The sequence below is a fragment of the Mirounga leonina genome, unplaced genomic scaffold, assembly GCF_011800145.1.
Source record: "Mirounga leonina isolate KUSES-001 unplaced genomic scaffold, KU_Mleo_1.0 Mir_174, whole genome shotgun sequence".
In the NCBI taxonomy this organism is placed as follows: domain Eukaryota; kingdom Metazoa; phylum Chordata; class Mammalia; order Carnivora; family Phocidae; genus Mirounga; species Mirounga leonina.
The window spans coordinates 20,080,067-20,101,585 of NW_023270451.1; the positions used below are offsets into that span (position 1 = coordinate 20,080,067).

A 21,519-nucleotide genomic window follows, 5' to 3' on the forward strand; every position below is an offset into this window, starting at 1 on the left:
TGTGCCACCCAGGCGCCCCAGTGAATTATTAAGTATGATTTTTTTTATTATGCCTAAATTAGACCAAAAGTTTTAATAGTAAGGTTGGTTCACATAGTCTTATGGCTGTAAATACATTTTGATCCTCAGTATGTTTCGTAATATGATATCTTGGAAATATTTTAGTGTTTAATTTATAGCATTTGAATTCTAGAAAAGTACTTATCAGCTATCAAAAAATTGCAGGGAATTTTGCCTACAGCGAAGTTTTCAGCTCCAATTAGTTTAAGTTGAAAAAACAGATGTATTTGCCTTATCTAATCATGATCGGGTTTGAGTTTCCTTTCTTTTAATGGGGTTCAGCTACTTGAAAAGACTTCTAAAAGCAAAACATTTCCTTAAAACCAAAAATACTGAGAAAACTTAGAATCTCTCCAACAAGAAAGCATTAGTTGACAGCAAACACGTTTATATGAAGATTCTTACCTCATTGCATGAGAATTAAATTTTATGTTTACTAGCTTATAAAATGACAGGAGCAGAGGATAGTAGTTCTAAAACAAATTTAGTGTTTTAAGAAGTAGATTATGCAGCTGTAAAAGTCTGATGCTGGAAGAGAAGAGACATTCCTTTGCTTACATAGTGAAATAAAATTCATAAAGCAGTATTTGAAGCTCTTTAGAACTTGATAAAAAATGTTCAACCTTTTCCATATTTCTTTTAATACAAATTGTTGTTCAAATTAAGCTGCTCCTTTCGGTTTCTTTGAAACATGTCATGTATGCTCTTTTTGCCATGTGCATGCTGCTATCTCTGCCAGGAGTCTCCTCCCCCACCCCTCTCAGCTTTCTCTTTCTTATCTAAGTCTTATCCTTCCTTCAAAGCCCTGTGCAGGATTTATCTGTCTTCCTAGCCTGTCACAACCCAAAAGAACCTCAATCTTTCTTTTTAGCTTCTGTGGCTTTTTTTGTTTGTATGTATTACTTATTTGCTATATACTATATCATTGTGCTTTATAACTTTGTGTATCTTCTCTCTACCTAAATTACTACTTTTTAAAAATGTACCTTTTTTGTACTTCTAGCATCTAGCATAGTGTCTTACACAAAGTAAATAACAGTTTTATAAAATCATTGCACAAGAAAATATTTTATGATCAGGATTTGTGAATGAGAAAAATTCCATGAATGAGCTAAGTCATCCAGACCCATGATTTTATCAAGTAGGAATCTCTGTAACCTCTTAAAAATAAAGTAGGTAGGGTGCCTGGGTGGCTCAGTTGGTTGGGCAACTGCCTTTGGCTCGGGTCATGATTCTGGAGTCCCTGGATCGAGTCCCGCGTCGGGCTCCCTGCTCGGCGGGGGGTCTGCTTCTCCCTCTAACCCTTCCCCTCTCATGCTCTCTGTCTCCCATTCTCTCTCTCAGATAAATAAATAAAAATCTTTAAAAAAAAAAAAAAAGTAGGTATTTCTTGACTTAGTATTTCCATAACCTCTCCTTTTTGCATTTAGTTTTTGTTTTCATTTCTCTAAAGATACCTACTTAAAAGCCACCTCCAACTCATCTTGTTTGAAATTTTTTATATTTTTTCTTCCCAAACTGGGTTTTCCCTATGTTAACGACACTAACATATTGTGCTGATATGATAATTGCAAATGTGTGAGTGCTTACTGTTTTCTAGGCACTATTAACAGTGTCTACATGCATTATCTTATTTAATCTTCATCACAACTCTGTGAGGTAGTTTGCTGTCTGCATTTTAGAGGTGAGAAAACTGAAGCACAGAAAATTAAGCCACTTGTCAGATCTCTAGCAGCTTTTAAGTGACAAAGCTAATTGCCCAGGCAGATGACTTTAGGCTTTAGGCTTTTTAACCACTGTGATAGCCTCTTCTCTCTATGGTCAGATAAACCTGTGTGTCAGGGCTGCCTAAGCCACTTATTAGCAAGGCAAGTTATTTTATCACTCTGGGCTTAAGTTCCCGTATCTGTAAAATAGATATCTATTACATACAGCTTGTGGAACGATTAAATTAATTAATGTGTTATATGTCTGTCATGCTGCCTAAGATACAATATGTACTCAGTAATGTTATTGCTTCTCATTTCTGTAACCTTAAATATCTTCAAATTGTCCTTGACTTACTCTTCTCCTTTACCTAACCTGCTACTAATACAAAGTTCACTAAGTTTTATCTCTGGAATTCACTTCTTTCCATTCTCATTGCCCCAAGCTTAGCTCACTCTTATCAACCTGTGCTCCCAACATTGAAAATATCTGATTCCTGAATGTTCTTTTTCCAACCATTTTCCTCTCATAATCTCATATCCAGATTAATCTTGCTCAGTAATATCCTTTTTAATATTTTTTCTATCATGGCAAAACTGTAACAATACCCTATTGTCTGTATTATTCTGTTTGGCCTCTAATGCTCCCTTGACCTTGCCCTGATTCTACCCAGTCAGCCCAATTTCTCATTACTCTCTAAGAAGCTCTTATCAGTGAGACTTGTTGATTGACTTCCTTTGTGCTCTCCCCACCTTTAGAAATGCCACCACCACTGCGTTAGTTTTATTCCTGTTGCTCCTTGATTCTCAAATGTCTTCTTTCTTCTCTGATTCCCTCTCCTTTAAATCCTAACTTGGTTTCTGCCTTTTTCATGAATTTACCTACAACTACTCTGACCTGCAGTATTTTTTTGTTTTCTGAAATTCCTACAACTTAGATTTTAAACCATCTTATTGTTATTAAACTCATTTTCTCCACTCGATTGTAAAGATTGTAAATACAATGCTAGACACTTAGTAATGTTCTCAATAGATTAACTATTGAATGCTTAATCCATTAAAGCTTTTTTTTTAAGTTGAGTATTGTCAGTGAGATTACAGAACTGTTGTATTGCTTTAGCTTCCTCACATTGAACGCTACAGTATTATTTAGTATCAGGTCTTGTTATATGATTAATTAAAACTTGCTTGAAATACTAAAGTAAAATATATTTAAGTATTATTATTACTAAAATAATATGTATATATATATATATTTTTTTTAATTTTATTTATTTATTTGACAGAGACACAGCGAGAGAGGGAACACAGGCAGGGGGAGTGGGAGAGGGAGAGAGAGAATGAGAGAGAGCACATGAGAGGGGGGAGGGTCGGAGGGAGAAGCAGACTCCCCGCCGAGCAGGGAGCCCAATGCGGGGCTCGATCCCAGGACCCTGGGATCATGACCTGAGCCGAAGGCAGACGCTTAACGACTGAGCCACCCAGGCGCCCCGATGATATGTGTATTTTAACATAAAAGAAACCAAGTAGCAAAATGTTTTTAACCATTTATAGTATAATTTACAAATATACTTTCTAAAATTGGAAAACACTATTAAGAAAGTTATCTAATGCAGTGATTCTTAAAGTATGTCTGAGGACTCCTAGATCCTGAGACGCTTTTAGGAGGTACATGAAGTCAAACCTATTTTTGTACTAATACTGAGGTATTACTTGCCTTTTTCACTGTGTTGACATTTGCAGTGAAAGTGCAAAAAATGGAAGCTAAAACTACTGATGCCTGTAGATGAATTAAGATTGTGGTACCCAGCCTTCCTAGTAATCATTGTATTCATCACTGCCGGCCACTTGCAGTTTAAAAAAAAAAAAAAAAAAAGCCAGTTTCACTTAAAAGTATCCCTGATGAAGCAGTAAAAGTTATATCTTTTAATAAAAGTTACTATTTTTAATTAATCTCCATCCTTGAGTACAGTACAAAAAAAGTTCATTGATGTGATTTCAGTTTTTACATCGCAAGTAACCTAAGAAATGGCCACTTGTTGAATTTTTGGTATAGTATCGAATACGACTATTCATTTAGCTGAAAAGGCATTTTATTTTATTTTATTTTATTTTTTTAAGATTTTATTTATTTATTTGAGAGAGAGAGAATGAGAGAGAGCACATGAGAGGGGGGAGGGTCGGAGGGAGAAGCAGACTCCCTGCAGAGCAGGGAGCCCGATGCGGGACTCGATCCAGGGACTCCAGGATCATGACCTGAGCCAAAGGCGGTCGCCCAACCAACTGAGCCACCCAGGCGCCCTGAAAAGGCATTTTAGAATACTACTTCTTTTTCTATCTATATAGAGGCTGGATTTTCTTCATATGCTTTGAACCAAAACGACATATCACAACAGATAGAATGCTATGAGAATTCGTCTTCTATTAGCTAGACATGAAAAGAAATTTTTAAATGTGTAAAACAGTGCAATTCCTCTCACTTAATTTTTTTTTAAGTGTAGTGGTTTTTTTTTTTCCATTTTAACATGTCAAGAATATTTAATATGTAATGGGGTCTTTTTATGAATAAGTATTTTTTAAATGTCTGTTTTACTTTTTAATACAAACATAAATATACATAACCCACATAAACAAAAGCTCTTAGGAAACTTCACTGATTTTTAAAGTTGTAAGAGACCAGGGGTGCCTGCGTGGCTCAGTCGTTAAGCTTCTGCCTTTGGCTCAGGTCATGATCCCAGGCCTGGTCCTGGGATCGAGCCCCGCATCGGGCTCCCTGCTCCGCGGGAAGCCTGCTTCTCCCACTCCCACTCCCCCTGCTTGCGTTTCTGCTCTCACTATCTCTCTCTCTCTCTCTGTCAAATAAATAAAATATTTTTTTAAAAAATAAATAAATAAATAAAAATAAAGTTGTAAGAAACCTGTGACCAAAAAGTTTAAGAATTGCTGATTTGGTCAATATTCTTGACTCTTCGAGGCCAGAATGTATCTCTTTCTCCGTCATGTGGTTATCATTCTATTGAATGAGTAAAGACCTATAGAAAAGATGACATATATTCTCTTTAGTTACCAGTTTGGACTACTTTTATGATTTGGCCATGTGTTTTATATTTAACTTTATACTTATGTTTACTTTATACTTTCAATTTCAGCCTAAAATTTTTGGGTATTTTCTTCTTTATTTCCTTAAGTGGCTCATAATTTCTTTATTAAAGCCTTTAATATCATATACTAGAATTAGAAATTATTGTTCTCCTTTCCTAAGAATAAACAACTCTGATTTCCTTAATCTGTATTTTTTTTGTTTTTTTAAAAATTTATTTAGATAGTTAAAATCACAAATCAAATTATTATATTAAATGTTTCATTGCTTTTGGAATTAAGAAGTTACTCCCCCTTTTTTTAAGATTTTATTTATTTATTTATTTGAGAGCTGGTGAGCACATGCGAGCTGGGGAGGAGCAGAGGGAGAGGGAGAAGCAGACACCATGCTGAGCAGGAGCCCCAGACAGGGCTCCATCTCATGACCCTGAGGTCACTACCTGAGGTGAAACCACTAGTCAGACGCTTAACCAACTGAGCCATCCAGATGCCCCCAAGAAATTGCTCTTCTTAACACTGTCATGTAGAATAAGGATAAATAGCATTTGTTCATCAGCATTAAATAAAATAGCAAGTCTCTTAAATTATTTGTGGTTTTTTTTTTAAAGATTTTATTTATTTATTTGATAGCAAGAGCAGGAACACAAGCAGGGGGAGTGGGAGAGGGAGAAGCAAGCCTCCTGCAGAGCAGGGAGCCCGATGTGGGGCTTGATCCCAAGACCCTGGGACCATGACCTGGGCCAAAGGCAGAAGCTTAACGACTGAGCCACCCAGGGGCCCCTATTTGTGTTTTAGATAGCTTCAAATATTTCACTGTATTTAACCTTGCTAGACTTTCTAACAAACTGATGGCCATTATTTTCTTATGATGTCTCATTTAATTTCAGGTGCCACTCTACTGGCTTCAGTACAGTCCCTTGCTCAGCTTGGCTAGATTCCTAATGCATGAAATATATGGATAGACAAAGGTGTATATATATATATATATATATACTTAGTCAAGGACCTAGTGGCCATAGAGTAAAGCCTCCATGTGGGATAATACCTTGATTTTATCACGTTTCCTTTAGCTTTATGGTACCTGCAACAGCAGGCATAATTTTCCTCTATTCTTAAGCAGATAATATGGTAAAAGTAGTTTACAGTTTAGCAGCTAGTTTGCATCCATGTCTCTCTGAACCCAAATGCTGTTTATTTACATTATACCACACCATACCTCATGCTTCCTTCATGAGAAACTAAATCCATATTCATAAATAGTTACTACTTAATGTAGCAAGAAGACTGTTAGATTTTGTAATCAGTGTGTCCTAGTTGGGATACTTTTTAGTTATATCTTCTGGAAAGTCATGTATAAAATGGGAATTATGGGACGTCTGGGTGGCTCAGTCGTTAAGCATCTACCTTCAACTCAGGTCCTGATCCCAGGGTCCTGGGATCAAGTCCCACGCTGGGCTCCTTGCTCCCTGGGGAGCCTGCTTTTCCCTCTGCCTGCCTTTCCCCCTGCTTGCGTGTGCTCTCTCTCTCTCTCTCTGACAAATAATAAAATCTTAAAAAATAAAATAAAATGGGAATTATAATACTTAGATTTTACAGAGTAGCTTCTTTTGCTTCTTTGGAAATGAAAGAGACCTGTCTTATACTATAAATAAAATATAAAACCTTCATTAGAACATACATTAATATCAAGCTTTAGGAAGTAATAGAGTTCCTAATTCTTGATTTCTGTTTTTTGACTCTTATATTTTAGGAGTTATTAAGTTCTTTTAATGGGTTAAATGGATTTAAAGGACTGAAATTCTCCTGTCCTTCCCCTCCTTGCCTGTAAACTCCATAAGGACAGGAACTTAATTTGTTTTCTTCACAATATGCCTAAGCTTTAGAGTAGTACCTGCCAAATAACAACTGCAGTACTTGTTGCATGAAAGGGAAGATTTAAAAGGAAGTGAAGGTATATGTATGTGTTAGTACTGAGAGAATAAGAGTGTTGATGGCAAGAAATTGAGGCTGTGGCAGAGCAGACTGTTATTTTGGAGGGAGCTCAGTTGAATATGAGATGATAGTGGAATATGCAAGAGAAAGGGGCCTATAAGGAGTAAGAATATGGTCTAGAGGTCAGATGAGAACTCAGACAGGATGATAGAGCATTAACAATTATCACAGAAGTAATAATAGAAGACCTTTAAGAGAATCATGATTCCACCACCACTGTCTATAATTTGGATTCTGTTAATAACTTTATAGTTTACAAAGTATATTCATAGAAACCATTGAAAGATAGATGGCTGTGAGAATAGATTTGCTCTCTAAAAGGAGGGCATATGTATGAAGAGGAAAATGGATTCAGAACTGAATTTTCTTCCAGTAAGGGGTTAGGAAGTGGAGCTGTTACCATGGGTAAAGAGAAGTTGTGCTAAAAAAAAAATTAAGAGGTATTTGAGAAGGGTGTACTTATGGAAACCAAGGTAATAGAAAGGTCAGGATATAAATGGATAGTCAGGGGTTCCCGGGTAGCTCAGTTTGTTACGTGTCTGCCTTTGGCTCAGGTCATGATCCCAGGGTTCTGGGATCGAGCCCCACGTCAGGCTCCCTGCTCAGTGGGGCATCTGCTTATCTCCCTCTCCCTCTACACCTCCTCTCCCCCCCACCCCGGCTTGTCGCTCACTCTATCTGAAATAAATAAAATCTTAAGGAAAAAGAAAAGAAAAGTCAACTATTTCAAGCTGAAAGCAAAAGTTAAGGACAATGATGATGAATTTAGCTCTTAGGAAATTCCTGGGGATGTGAAGAGTGCCATTTCAGTGCTGTGATAAGCATAGATCATTTTGAAGTGGAGATTACAGAAGAAATAGAGGTAGCAGTGATAAACTGGCCATTTGGGAATTAACAGTAAAGAATCTAGAAAAACAAATGGCTCCTGGATAGGTCAGTAGGGTCAAATGAAAGGGATTATTTTCCAGGCTAATGTTTTTCTTACTCCACCTTTCTACTAGTTATCTTCTGCCCCTATTCCAAAATTAACCTGTGCAAGTAGTAAAATACACTTCATAATTACTGACATAGTTACAGAGAGGGGCCTATCTAAAACTTACATATCAACTAGTTATTATTCTATTATGCATTCATGTACATTAAGGAAGACTCTACTTTTGATATTAAATAGGTGATAGAAAAGAAGTAATATGAATCAATAAAATTAGAATATCCAACTTTTATAGTTTTAGCACAAAATGTTTATGCAGGTGTGGTATTATGTCTAATAAATTTAAGAATCTTTCCTGAGTAAATATGTATAAAAGCTATTTTAATATTTTCACTTGAGAATAATAAACTTTTTGTTTGATTAATCAGAGTCTGGCAGATTGGATATGAGAACATTTGCAAAATTATTTATCTCTTCTCTATATTGGGGAGGATCTAGAAATGTTTAATATGTGAAAGAGAGAGCTCTCTCTGTATTAACAGACATCTTTCCAACTTGCATTAAATCCTTTGGTGTAAAGGACCCGAGATCTGAAAGAGAATAAATGATATATTGAGGGCGCCTGGGTGGCTCAGTTGGTTAAGCGACTGCCTTCGGCTCAGGTCATGATCCCAGCGTCCTGGGATCGAGTCCCACATCGGGCTCCCGGCTCAGCGGGGAGCCTGCTTCTCCCTCTGACCCTCTCCTCTCTCATGCTGTTTCTCTCTCGCTCGCTCTCTAATAAATAAATAAAAAAAAAAAATCTAAAAAAAAAAAAAATAAATGATATATTGAAAATGGGAACAGGAAGGGCTGGATAAAAGTGGTTTACACAGAATCTTACAGAATCTGAATTAATTTTAATAATTTCTTCCTAAATTAAATTTTTAAGAAAATGAAATCATTTTTGTTAATTCAGTGCCTCCTAGGAAAGGTTTTAATTTTGAACACATTTTTAGAGTATCATTTTAATTTTAGTTATCCACTACAATCCCACTATAATTCAACCATTATAAATACATACTATCAACAGTTGTTGACATGGGGAAAATGTTGTGTTTTCCTTTTTTTTTTTCACTATTAAGCAACATTGTGGTCATATAAGGAAACAAAACTAACCATATTCCTGCCTCCTTTAAACAACTGTTTGAATTATTCTGTGTTCCCTTCTAGTTTGAGCTGTAAACATTCATAGACTTTGTAATGACTTTATAATTTTTTATTTTATAGATATACTATGATTTGTTTCCCATTTCTCCTATAAACCAGACATCTAAGTGATTCCAAATTTTTTTATTCAAAGTAACACCATATTGAATGTCATTGTTCCTATAGATTTTTATTTCTTTTTTTTTTTTTTAAGATTTATTTATTTAGAGAGTTTGTGCACGTATGTGTGTGTGTGCAAGGGGGGGAGAGGGAGAGAGAGACTCTCCAGCAGACTCCCTGCTGAGGGAGGAGCCTGACATGGGCCTCAGTCCAGTAACCCTGGGATTATGACCTGAGCCAAAATCAAGAGTTGGACACTTAACCAACTGAGCCACCCAGGCACCCCAAAATTTTTATTTCTTTTAAGTTACTTCCTTTAGGATAAATTCTCAAAAGTAGGTTTACCTGGTCAAAGGATATGAACCATGTATTAGTTGTTAATGAGCTATTTATTATGTAACTTGCCCAAGATCACATAAAGAGTGACAGAATTAGGATTAGAGCCTGGCAGTCTATACTAGATGCCATGTTCTTGATCAGTCTACTGCACTGCTGTCTTGAGAGATCCCCAATGCTATGTCATCAATCTAGACCATAAGAGTAAAATGTATTCAGTTCATCTTGTCCACGTTATAGCGAGAAATTGGTGTGTCTGACAGTATGTTGAGGATTTCAGAAAGAACAGGATGTAGACCCTGCCTTAGAAACCTATGAACTAAGTGGTAGAAGGAAACAGATATGTAAGAAAGTAACTGTGATACAGTGTAATGAGTTATATAATTATGATGCTCTATGAAGACAAAGAAGGGAGTGGCCAAACTGGAGGGGGAAGCATAGTGTAAAGAGACTTCTAAATAGGATTGGGTTTGTTTAGATAGTCTCAGTCAAAACAAAACAGCAGAGCAAGCAATGAAGAGCCTACACATGTACGTGGGGATCAGAAGGCCATAAAGGCTATGTTGGATTGTAGAGAAAATATGTACAATTAGGACTTTCTGAGGAAATTTTACTGGAACTTGAGACCTGGGCTAAAAGAGAAGCTTTGGAAGTTAAACAGTGACTGAATAGAGATTGAGAACTCCAGAGAGATTTACCTCCCAAGAGATAGATAAGTTTACATCTGAAGGGTTATGAGGAGTGGGTAAGACCTGAGACCATGGAGACATTCCCTAAATCATAAAACTCAGAGACACTAGTCTTTTCATCTCCCTAGAGATACTTTACATTTCAAAGGTAAGAACCCAAGATCTTCCCTAGGATCTTTTGTTTACACTCCAGAGGGGAGGAGTCTGCTACATAATCCTTCCAGAATCTTATTTTCAGGGCTCCTTGCTATGTTAATTTGCTATTGCTGCTGTGACAAATTATCACAAACTTAAAGACTTAATACAAATTTTATTATATTAAAGCTCTAGAGATTAGAAGTCTGACGTGTTCCTACTGGACTAAACTCAAGGTGTTAGCAGGGCTACGTTCCTTCTGGAGGTTCTAGGGTAGAATCCCTTCCCTTTCCTTTTCCAGCTTCCTAAAGCTGCCTGCACTTCTTGGCTTGTGGGTCCTTCCTGCATTTTTTAAAAGAAATAGCTTAGCTTCCTTCCATCTTCCAATCTCTCTTTGACTTTTGACCCTCCTATCTTCCTCTTAGAAGGAAGGACTTGTGATTACATTAGGCCCACTTGGTTAATCCAGGCTAATTTCACATGTCAAGAACCTTAACTTAATCACACCTGCAAAGTCCTTTCACTGTATAAGGTAACATGTTCATGGGTTCCAGGGATTAAGACCTGGATCTTTTTGGGGTGGAGGCATTATTCTGCCTGCCATACTCACCTGTAGTGCAGACACCAGTACATAGAATGATGTCTGGTCTGGCTTTAATTGCAATTTCTGGTGGGAAGAGTTGAGGTATGAGGAACTGACCTAGTTATTATAAGTACTAATAATTTATTTGTTTCTGCTTCAGAGACCTCATGTCTACTTTCAGGACAGTTCAAATCAATGTAGTGCTAAAAACCTAATAGCCTGGTTTTGAAGGACCCTACAGCTGAGCTCTCTAGACTCCTGAATGATAAGAACAGGAAAAATCCAGAGTTGTATGGGACTTTCTGCCTTAGGACCTCTTCCTCAACCTTTTCCTCATAAAAGTTTTCCAGCTTGGCTAACTCATTCAAATTGAAGAGTCTATCCTAGCTCCTTTATGGTGAGTTTTTTCTGTCAGACCCATATGTCTAAGCTAAAACTAACCTAAACTCAATCCAGATGTAACTAGGGGTTAGAGTTTGGCTCTGCTGCCTTCCCATTGCTGTTCTGTACTTGGGCATAGAAATGCAAATGATACCAGCCCTCCACAGTAAATGTAGGCACTCATCTTCAGACATTGGGCTTATATTCCTGTTCCTCAACATGTATTTGTGTGTTTTCTAGTATAGGCTGACTGTATTATAGCAGGGTTTTGTTGTTGTTGTTGTTGTTTTTCAACTCATTTTCCAGTATCTTGTTATAGCCACTGAGATGGCTCAACTATTAATCCTGTGATCCTAGTTCAAGGATGTATTAGGGAGTTGGGCCTAACTGTCAGATCTAGGTTTGGCATTAGTTAAGGGAGCTCACCTAGACTTATCATTGGTAAAGCCTACCTCTTTGGAATTAGATCTTGGTCTTCTAGAACTGACCACAACTTACTCCCCTCAAAAAGTATTACACTGTGGGGGCGCCTGGGTGGCTCAGTCAGTTAAGCAGCTGCCTTCGGCTCAGGTCATGGTCCCAGGGTCCTGGGATCGAACCCCACATCGGGCTCCCGGCTCCGCGGGAAGTCTGCTTCTCCCTCTGCCACTCCCCCTGCTTGTGTTCCCTCTCTCGCTGTGTCTCTCTCTGTCAAATAAATAAAATGTTTAAAAAAAAAAAAAAAGTATTACGCTGTGTAAATAGTGCTGGCCAATGACTTTCAGGTAGAAAAATTTTTTTCTAGATTTAAAAATTAGTCCTAGACTTATGCACTACTTCCTGTGCTTATATTAATTGTCACCCTCTTTATTAAGTAAAGATGTAACTAAGAGAAATAGGGCAGAACAATAAAGAAAAGAAGATAAAAGCTGGTGTGGAATGTTTAATAATGTACCCTCAGGCATTCATGTGATTGACATATGAGTCTCATGTGGCCCTTCCTGTTCCTTTCCTCCCTCTGCCCCTTCCTTTTTTCTTGTCTTCCTTTTTTCTTCACTTCTCCTTTATTTTTCTTCCCTTTTCTTTTCTCTTCTGTCCGTCTTCTTTTATTAGCAAATACCGTAAAGATATTCAGCTTTCTTTTTCTTAGTATTTTGTTCTAGAATGGAGTTTTTTATAACTGTACGAATTAATCATTCGCCTTATTTTGAAACAGGACTTCAATAGACATTTTATTAACAGCTTAGAAGTAGAGTTTATTTTTTAAATTTATCTTCTGTGTGTTCTTATTTCAAGACAAGGAGACACTGATTTTCATTTTTTCCTTTACCATTTTAGGACTTTTCTTTTTGGTAGAGATGGAAATCCAAATAAACGGAATGTGCACAATGAAACATCTATGCATTTGTTATGTATGGGACCTCAAATTATGATATCTGAAGGAGCCCTTCATCCTCGCTTAGCACGGCCCGCAGAAGATGATTTCAGAAGAGCAGATTGTCTGCAGATGATCTTAAGATGGAAAGGAGCAAAACTTGACCAAGGAGAATATGAGAGAGCAGCTATTGATGCCGTTGATAACAAAAAAAACACACCCCTGCATTATGCTGCTGCCTCAGGCATGAAAACCTGTGTCGAGGTAAAACTTTGTTTTCTCGTGTTTTTCATTCTGTAAAATTTGTGTCTTGGTAATATGTAATAATCAGAGTTTTCTTTGCTTATCTTAACAGTTACTTTAGTCCTTTTTGTCCTCTTTGTGGTTCTAAAAGAATCTGGATCCCTTTTAAATAAAGTCATTTTTGGGCAAAGATTAAAAAGAAACCCATAGTTAAACAGTCCACCTTGGGGATAAAATGGGATCAAGAGCAATTAAAAATTGGCTAACATTCCTGAAGATAACAGTCCTCAATTAAACACTTGTCACTTAGAGTAAGGGTTTTAGTAGAGATATGTTCTACTTTTTGGCTGATTTTTAGAAGCCAATTTATACATACTGGATATGGCAAATCTTAGCAAGTGGGACTTAAAGCCATGTTACCTGGAATTGATCAGTTCCCTGAGCAAGGGATAAGTATTAATGAATATATTTATTTTGGTCTTTTAAAAAACCTTTGTAATTTAAAATGTGCTGGTTTTTCTGTTTAATCTGCATTAATGTTAAGGTTAATGCATTTGAATTTTTCCATTTATATATTTCGTATATAACAATAGGCTTAGATAAAATCAGCCATATAATACAGGATCTTAACTAAACTAAGAAATCCTTACTCTTCATGTTATCATCAGTACATACAACAGAATGGATTTTTCTCAACTACATTCATATCAATCTATACTTACTTATAGAAGTTCTTTCGTATAGATCTATGAAAGCATGAGTGGGGAGCATTATAGAGTGGATCACAGAGTATCTATGTTACCAGAACTGTAGACTTTGATGGAAGAGCAGTGATCCTAATCAGATTAAAATATGTATCTGAAAATTTAATATTTCTTTAATGTTACTCATATATATTTTATACTTCTAAATTGATAAATATACTAAACATATGAATGTCTTTCATTGTCTTACTCATTTTAAAAGATTACAGCCACTTACAGGATTTCTTTAGTGTATCTGAAGTGACAGTTCTTTTTATTTTAAAAATCCTTCTGATCTTATTTTTAGTTTATTGCTATTATTTGTGACACTGGTTAATCTTTTAGAATCGTAGTCATATTAACTCTTAGGGTTGTGCCACCTTTGCCCACTAGTAAGTTAGTGACAGTCATGAACTTGAAACTCTTTATTTAAGCAGTGCTTTCTAACATTGATTTACAGTGTGATAGAAGGATGTCCTAGGATTGGGGGATACGGGGTGCCTATTGGTAGAAATCCTAAGGCTTTTTACACAAATCTTTTTGTATATTCTATGCTCACCTCCTATGAAAGAATTTCTGCTGAAGTGACTCATCATTATTGATGGGGTTGCATCATATTTCTCAAGTGAGTTAGAGTAGAAAATAGCTTATTCTTGATAGTAGTAATAATTTTATTTTGCTGCTTTAATATTTTGCTTCCAAAAATTCTCTGTAAGCATTGTTTTAGTACTTGTTGATTTTGAAATATGTTTACAATGACATGCTTATTAAATTGTTCCCAAAAATTGAGTGCAGTGTTTTTACCGGTATTATTTTTTGCTCAGTGAAGGAAATTAGTGCTAGGTTTATTCTGAATTGACAGGCCTGATGATTTGCTTTGTGTGAATGAATGTGTGTGTATGTTTTAACTGTTTGGACTGTCAGCATATCACATTCAGAAACCACACCATTTGGTAACTTTTCATTTTTCTGTATTCAGAGGAGCTCTTTGACTTAATGAAACATGCCAAATAGAGCCCTGTAAATACCTTAGTTGCATTTATTCTAGTTTTCCTCAACAAATTCCAGCATATCCTTTTTACCTATATAAAATATAAAGTTCTCTTTAATCTCTTACGTATACTTGACTATACACTTACCCAGCCTTAGGCCTTGATTGACTTTTGATAATGTTTACTATTCATTAAACTAGAAGAGTTTCCCTTGGAAATGTACGTTAATTAATTTCCTGAGGTCTTAGTGTGTTTCCTAATACTAGTGCATAAAATAAATGCATTGAAATTTAGAACCTAGTAACTGTACATCTTAGAGTATTAGTTTATAGGTATCTTCATGTGGTATCATACTCCTTGAGTTAAAAGAGTGTTATCAGGTATTTATTAATTTTTTCATAAAGCTAAGAGGTCATAGTATAGTAAAAAGGGTACTGGTTTCTAGTCTTGGTCTTCACAGTGACTACTACTAAACCTTTTTGAGATTATCAATTTCAGCCATCCAAGAGAAAACTATCTCCAAAAGACCTCTTTTAATACTAATTTTCTGTTGATCTTTGATTGCTATAAAATATATCCCATTTTCAGTGTATAGGCTTTAAGGCTAAATTGATTACTTTATTCCATAGTTAAGGCCAACCTGTTTTGTTTTGTTTTTTGTTTTTAACTCTTATATCTATGGAAATATGCCTTCTCTAGTTGTTCAAAATGTTTTTCTCTCTGTGTTTATTTAAAGACAGACTTGGTAAACTCATCGGGTGACAATTTCATATGTACATTTAATAATTTAAACAGTTCCTTATGGCTCGTTATTTTGAACCATAGAAGTGAAATATTAACTTTAAAACTTCCCCTTCTCCTTGTAGTAATTGTGTTCCATAGTAAGCTAACGGTACATATCACACACAGACACACACATACACAATATATATGTATATAACATAGCAAAAACCTCTTAATTATGAAGTTCTTCTGGAAACTTCCAGGTGTGAAGGTATCAATAGTTTCATATAGGTTATTGCAATGGAATGTCTAGCCCTGAAGTTCCTTGTGTTATATTGCTGCCTAGTTGACTTCCTTGTATTGATATTCCAAGAGTCTGTCAAATTCAACATACCAGAAACTACTCAGTCTTTCTATCCTCTAGCCCCTCCTTGTGACTGCCTCTTTTCTATTACTGATGCCATCATTATACCTATATCTAATCTTGATACCTCGATTTACCCTGGCCTGGTTTTTGTCTTTGTTTTTGTCTTTTTGCATCAAACTCATGCCACTCATTTGCATAATAGAGCTCTTCCTTTTCTCTTTTGGCCAGCCCTCCTATTTATCTCTGTTGACTACTCTCTAACACCAAGTGCTGACGTTGAATCCTCACTTTGGTGTATAAGCATCTGCCTTGGGCTCAGGTCATGGTCCCAGAGTCCTGGGATCAAGCCCCACATCGGGCTCCCTGCTCAGTGGGAAACCTGCTTCTCCCTCTCCCACTCCACCTACTTGTGTTCCCTCTCTCACTGTGTCTTCCTCTGTCAAATAAATAAATAAAATCTAAAAAAAAAAAGAACTTCCTTAAGTAGGAAAATCTGGCGTTTCACAAATATTAATGATTCAGAATTATTTAAGAGATAAAAGTAACACAGAGAGGAATGGGCTGCAATTGTTTGAAAGTTAAAAATGCTTATATGTTAAACATTTATTAAAGACAAACTAAATTAAGCCCATCTAATTCTAATTTTTTCGTATTTTAAAGAATCATTCCAAAGGTCTGCAAACTTTTTTCTGTGAAAGTCAAATGGTAAATATTTTAGACAGCTGCTCAACTTTGCCATTGTAGCCTGAAAGCAGCCATAGACAGTACGTAAACAAATGAGTATAGCAGTGTTCTCATAAAACTGTTTATGGATACTCCCACTTGACTTTCTTCTGATCTCCACATATCATGAAATATTCTTTTGATTTTTCTTTCAACCATTTAAAATGTAAAAGCAGTTCTAGTTCACCGACTATATAGGAACAGGCATCAGGCTATATTTGGCCCACAGTTTGCACTGGACCCCTGTATTATGCAAAGAATTGGAAGAGGAAAGCAAAGATGACTCCACACTTCAGAAGCGTATTTTAAACATATAAAATAACATTTATGCATTAAGTCCTATATGCTTTAATTATACAAAAATTTTTAAAATGCCGTGTAATAGATGCCCAATGCATAAAAATGGAACTCTGTTAAAACAAATCTTACAAGAATTTAGTATAGTAAATAATACACTTTTTTCTTAGTTGCTGAGTTTTTGTTTTTCTATTTCTTTGGAATACAGATGGACTTTGGAGAAGAATGATGGGTTAGGTCTATTAGCATGGCCCAATTAAAATCCCAGTGATTTTTCTCCCCTTGGCCAACTTCCCTAAGAGCCAGCCTAGTCATTAAGACTCATTTTATTTATATTAGTCTTTTTCTGTCATAGTGATTCAATAAATGGTTGATGTGCAGAGGTTATTGCTTTTGATAGTGTTTCATTCTTTGTGAAAAGCATTTTTTAAAATGAGCATTATCTTAGATATTTCCTGTGCACCCCAGTCCTAGTTGCTTATTCAAAGCTTTAAGTGTAGCTTCTTATTGTCAGATCAAATAGAAGTCACTAGAAAACTAAAAGTGGTAAGTCACTTTTCCCATTACAGCCATAAGGCCTATTTGACACTTTGGCAGCTATCAGAGCATTTCACACTTCAATGAAAAGCCATAAAAACCATTCACAGGTCAGACTGAAGAGTTTGTGTGTTCTTAGCACCTGGAGTTTTAAAAGTGAAAAGAATACAGAAGTTGTAGTCCCAGCTCAACAACTTAGTAACTTTGCCTATCTGAGCCTCAGTTTTCTAATATTTATTCAAGAAAGTTATGACTTCATTATTGCCTCCAAAATATTAACGATGCTAAGGGCTATATTAATTATTTGGGCAGTAAATATTATAGGCATTGAAGGGAAAGGAAGACCATTTTAATTTTACTTATCCTGGAAGATTTAATGGGTACTAGTATGATTTGAGTGGGTAAGATTTCAGTATTTGGAGGAGAATACTTAAAACATGCCCCTCAGACCTGCAACATCAGTTACTCCTGGGAGTTTGTTATAAATATGAAATCTTGGACCCACCAGGCCTCCAGATTCCAAATCAGAATCTGTGGGGGTAGACTCCAAGATGTTTTAAGCAAGTCCTTCTGGTTATTTGTTTACGTGTCAGAATTTGAGAAGCACTGTCCTAGGTCTCAGACATATGCAGGTTAAAGTATTTTGCAGAAGAATGATAAGAAAGATGACTTAAAATGAAGATAGAGACCATACCAAGTAGAAAATACTAAATGTCAAAGTCAAGAATTTAGAATTTGTTTATAGCATATTGAGCCACTGAATATTTTTGATTAAAGAAGTACTATTATGAAAGCAAATATAGCAAGATTAGCCTAATGGTTGTTATGTACAATAGATTTGAATGGGGTACTTGTAAAACTGTTTCTTGAAGCCTTGCTACACAAAGGATGGCCCTCAGACTGGCATTGGCATCCATTATTTAGAAACTTCTTGGAAATGCCCAATCTCAGGCCTCATCCCAGACCAAATGAATCTGAATCTGTAGTTTTGTTTTTTTAAGATTTTATTTATTTATTTTGGAGAGAGAGAGCAGGGGGAGGAGTAGAGAGAGAGGGAGAAGCAGACTACCCACTGAGCAGGGAGCCTCATGTGGGGCTCAATCCCAGGACTCTGCGATCATGACCAGATCCAAAATCTAGTTGGATGCTTAACCTCTGAGCCACCCAGGCACCCCCTGAATCTGTAGTTTAATAAGATTCCATGGTGATTCATATTCACATTAAGATTTGAGAAGCCCTGGCTTAGAGCATAGTCAGTGGGACACCTACAATGGAATCATAACACTTTTTATAAAAAAGTACATATATCTAATCCCCACCCTGGTTCCCCCCAATATGACTATCAGGCTACCCGGATGATTCTTACACAGTGCTGGAATAGTGGTTGTAAACATGGCTGCACATACAAAAAAAAAATCCCGTAGTGTAAACCATATCTCAGATCAATAAAATTGGAATTTCTAAGGTTGGAGCTCAGACATTAGTGTTTGAAACTTCAGATGATTCCAGTGGGCAGCCAAGGTTGAAAACCAACATAGTAGAGGGAGTGATAGGCATTAGATTATTGCACTGGTTCTGGTAGGAACTGATAAAGAGCCTCGATTTGTGTGGTAGTACTGGAAACAGAAAGAGTAAGGCAGATGCAAGGGATATTGTGAGGACCTGGTAGCATTTGGTGACTTGGTCAATTGATACAAGAAAGCGGGGGAGACTGAGGATTAAAAATGATGGAGGCTTTGGGGCGCCTAGGTGGCTCAGTCGTTAAGCGTCTGCCTTCCGCTCAGGTCATGATCCCAGGGTCCTGGGATCGAGCCCTGCATCACGCTCCCTGCTCCGCAGGAAGCCCTTCTCCCTCTCCCGCTCCCCCTGCTTGTGTTCACTCTCTTGCTGTGTCTCTCTCTGTCAAATAAATAAATAAAATCTTTAAAAAAAAAATGATGGAGGCTTTAAGGGCACCTGGCTGTTTCAGTCGGTAGAGCACAGAGCAGATAGAGCACAGAGCACGTGACTCTTGATCTCAGGATCATGAGTTCAAGCCCCTCATTAGGCTTAGAGCTTACTTAAAAAAGTAAAATGTGTGCATTTAAAAAAAAAAATGGAGGCTGTCTTTGCGTGATATAATTGTTCTCTCATTGGTTTTCCACATTTTCTATAACAATCTGCTATCGTTGTTTGTACTTAAGGTAAAATAAATTATTTTTAAGTAGAATGAGCATGGTTTTGAACCTGGGTCACTTTAAAGCCTCCTGACAATTAACAGACATTTAAAAAGTAAGATGAGGTAAAGGAATTAGTTGAAAGGAAGGGAGACAGTATTGAGTTTTCATGTAGAAGGATGGAGATTGAGGTCTTAGATGAGCTACATGAAATGGTGTTCAGGCTATTGAAAATTAATACTAGTTGTTTGGGAGTAAAGAATATAGATTTAGAATTGAGTGTCTTCTGCATGGAGTTGGTAACTAAAAACAAGATAAGGCAGAGATGAGAAATCCAAGGAAAATATTTTAGATTATAGAAAAATTAGAATTAAAGTCACAGCACCCATTTGGAGAATGCCTGTGTTTAAAGCGAGTGAAAAGAAGTGGCCTATAAAGCAAATAGAAAAAGCAGAGAAGAGAACTGAGATAATACTGTCAGGGATGCCAAGAGAAGATTTCAAGGGGAGGAGGTAATCAGTCATGTGACATGCTGCAAAGAGGTAAAGCAAATAGAACACTAAGAGAGGCTGTTGAATTTGAGAGTACTAATGATTTTCAGAAATACTGTTTTAGTGAAATGGTCAGGGTAGACGTCAGACTGCTGGGAGTAATTGAGTCTTTTGCTAAGGAAGTAGAGAGACAGTGGGTGTCTGTCACTAATTTGAAAAATGTGGCTGAGAAAGAAAGGAAAATATTAGGAAAGTAACTGGAAGGATAACAGAATTAAGATAAAGAACGCCTGTACCAGGAGCCCTTAGAAAGTCAGAGAGTGGAGATAGAGGGGTAATGGAGTGCTCGAGGTCACACAGGAAATAGAGATGATGAAATGGTAATTTTCAACTAGAACAGACTTCAGCAGTCATCTTGTTTTGTAACATCTTTTCTCAGGATTATATAAGCCTCATTTTACAGATGGACCTGTGTAAATTGAGACTTAAAGAAGTTAATTGATTTGTCCAGAGTCCCAGCTCTTTAGATTATGGATCAAAGGGGTGGAAGGGATTTGTCTTATGTACTAGGGGCTGTCCTACCCCTCTTTCTCTGAGATTGGAAACAGAAAGGAAGGCAAAATAAATGAACAGATGTGTTGAGATAGTGATAATTGGATGTTTCTTTTAAGGTAGAACATTTTATGTACCACCGAGTGTGCCAGAGAGGCTAAAAATCACATTTGAATATTCAGTTCTCCTTGCTTTAAGAGTGAGGAAAATGATAGTTAGAATGTTTTGGTTGAAGCATTTAAAAACTCTCTCTTCAGAACCAGATATAACTCCCTTATTATATCAAAGCAAAACCCCTGACTTTTGCAGCATCCAGTTCACTAATATCCCTACCTAATACATCTTTCACTTATTGGTGTTCCCAACTTCATGCCCCAAATGTCAGTAAGCTGAAGCCCTTTTTTTAAGTACTGCTCCAGTGTCAAGCTCTACTGCCGTTTAGCTAGCTTCTGTACCAGAGGTACACAATGCTGATTTTCCTTGCCGAAACAAATGCTGCAAACGTGGACCGTGCATTTCATCACCAGTTACGAGTTTCTCTCCAGGTGCCAGTTGCAGCAATGAGATACAGGTCTTTGTAGTCACTTCACCTCCACTCCAGTCATTTGAGGACCCCTTTCAAAGACAGATTATCAATGAAGTCAAGAAATCTCACCCAAGTTCCAAGTATGTTCAACGGTGACTCTCAACAAGGACTTCTCACACATACCCTCTTCACACACCCATTTTTTTTAAACGCCAAAGAATGCAGTCTATACTCCAGCATATCCTTTTAAGAAGGTTCCCCTTACCAATATTCCAGAATGGCACAACCTCTTAAATTTTGTTGTCTTTCCTTTTGTTAAAGACTGGGGCATTAAGTTAAAGATGATTTATCTTCTTCGCTAATATTTAGAATCTCTTCTGTGGTAATATCTGTTGTAAAGTAAATCAAATCATGGCTTTGAAAGCTTTCCCAGTGTGCATTTCAGAAATCATTTTCTGCTACTCTGAATAAAGAACCAGAAAATGAAGTTGGCTCTCCTAATTCCATAGTAGTCAGAAGCAAATAGTTAATTCTGTTAGGATTGGCTAAGCTGTGGAGCAAGCAGAAAGGCTAAAAACAGTAATAGACTCTGCTA

The 21,519-nt window shown here is 36.7% G+C and overlaps 1 protein-coding gene across 6 annotated transcripts in view; it reads left to right on the forward strand.

Moving 5' to 3' along the window:
- Positions 1-21,519, forward strand: part of ANKIB1 (ankyrin repeat and IBR domain containing 1) — a 146,933-nt gene that overhangs the window by 50,453 nt on the left and 74,961 nt on the right. For all 6 annotated transcript variants that reach the window (XM_035020536.1, XM_035020534.1, XM_035020535.1 and 3 more), the window contains exon 3: positions 12,538-12,838. In XM_035020536.1, coding sequence (XP_034876427.1) covers positions 12,538-12,838 — 301 coding nt within the window. The remainder of the gene's footprint in view (positions 1-12,537; positions 12,839-21,519) is intronic.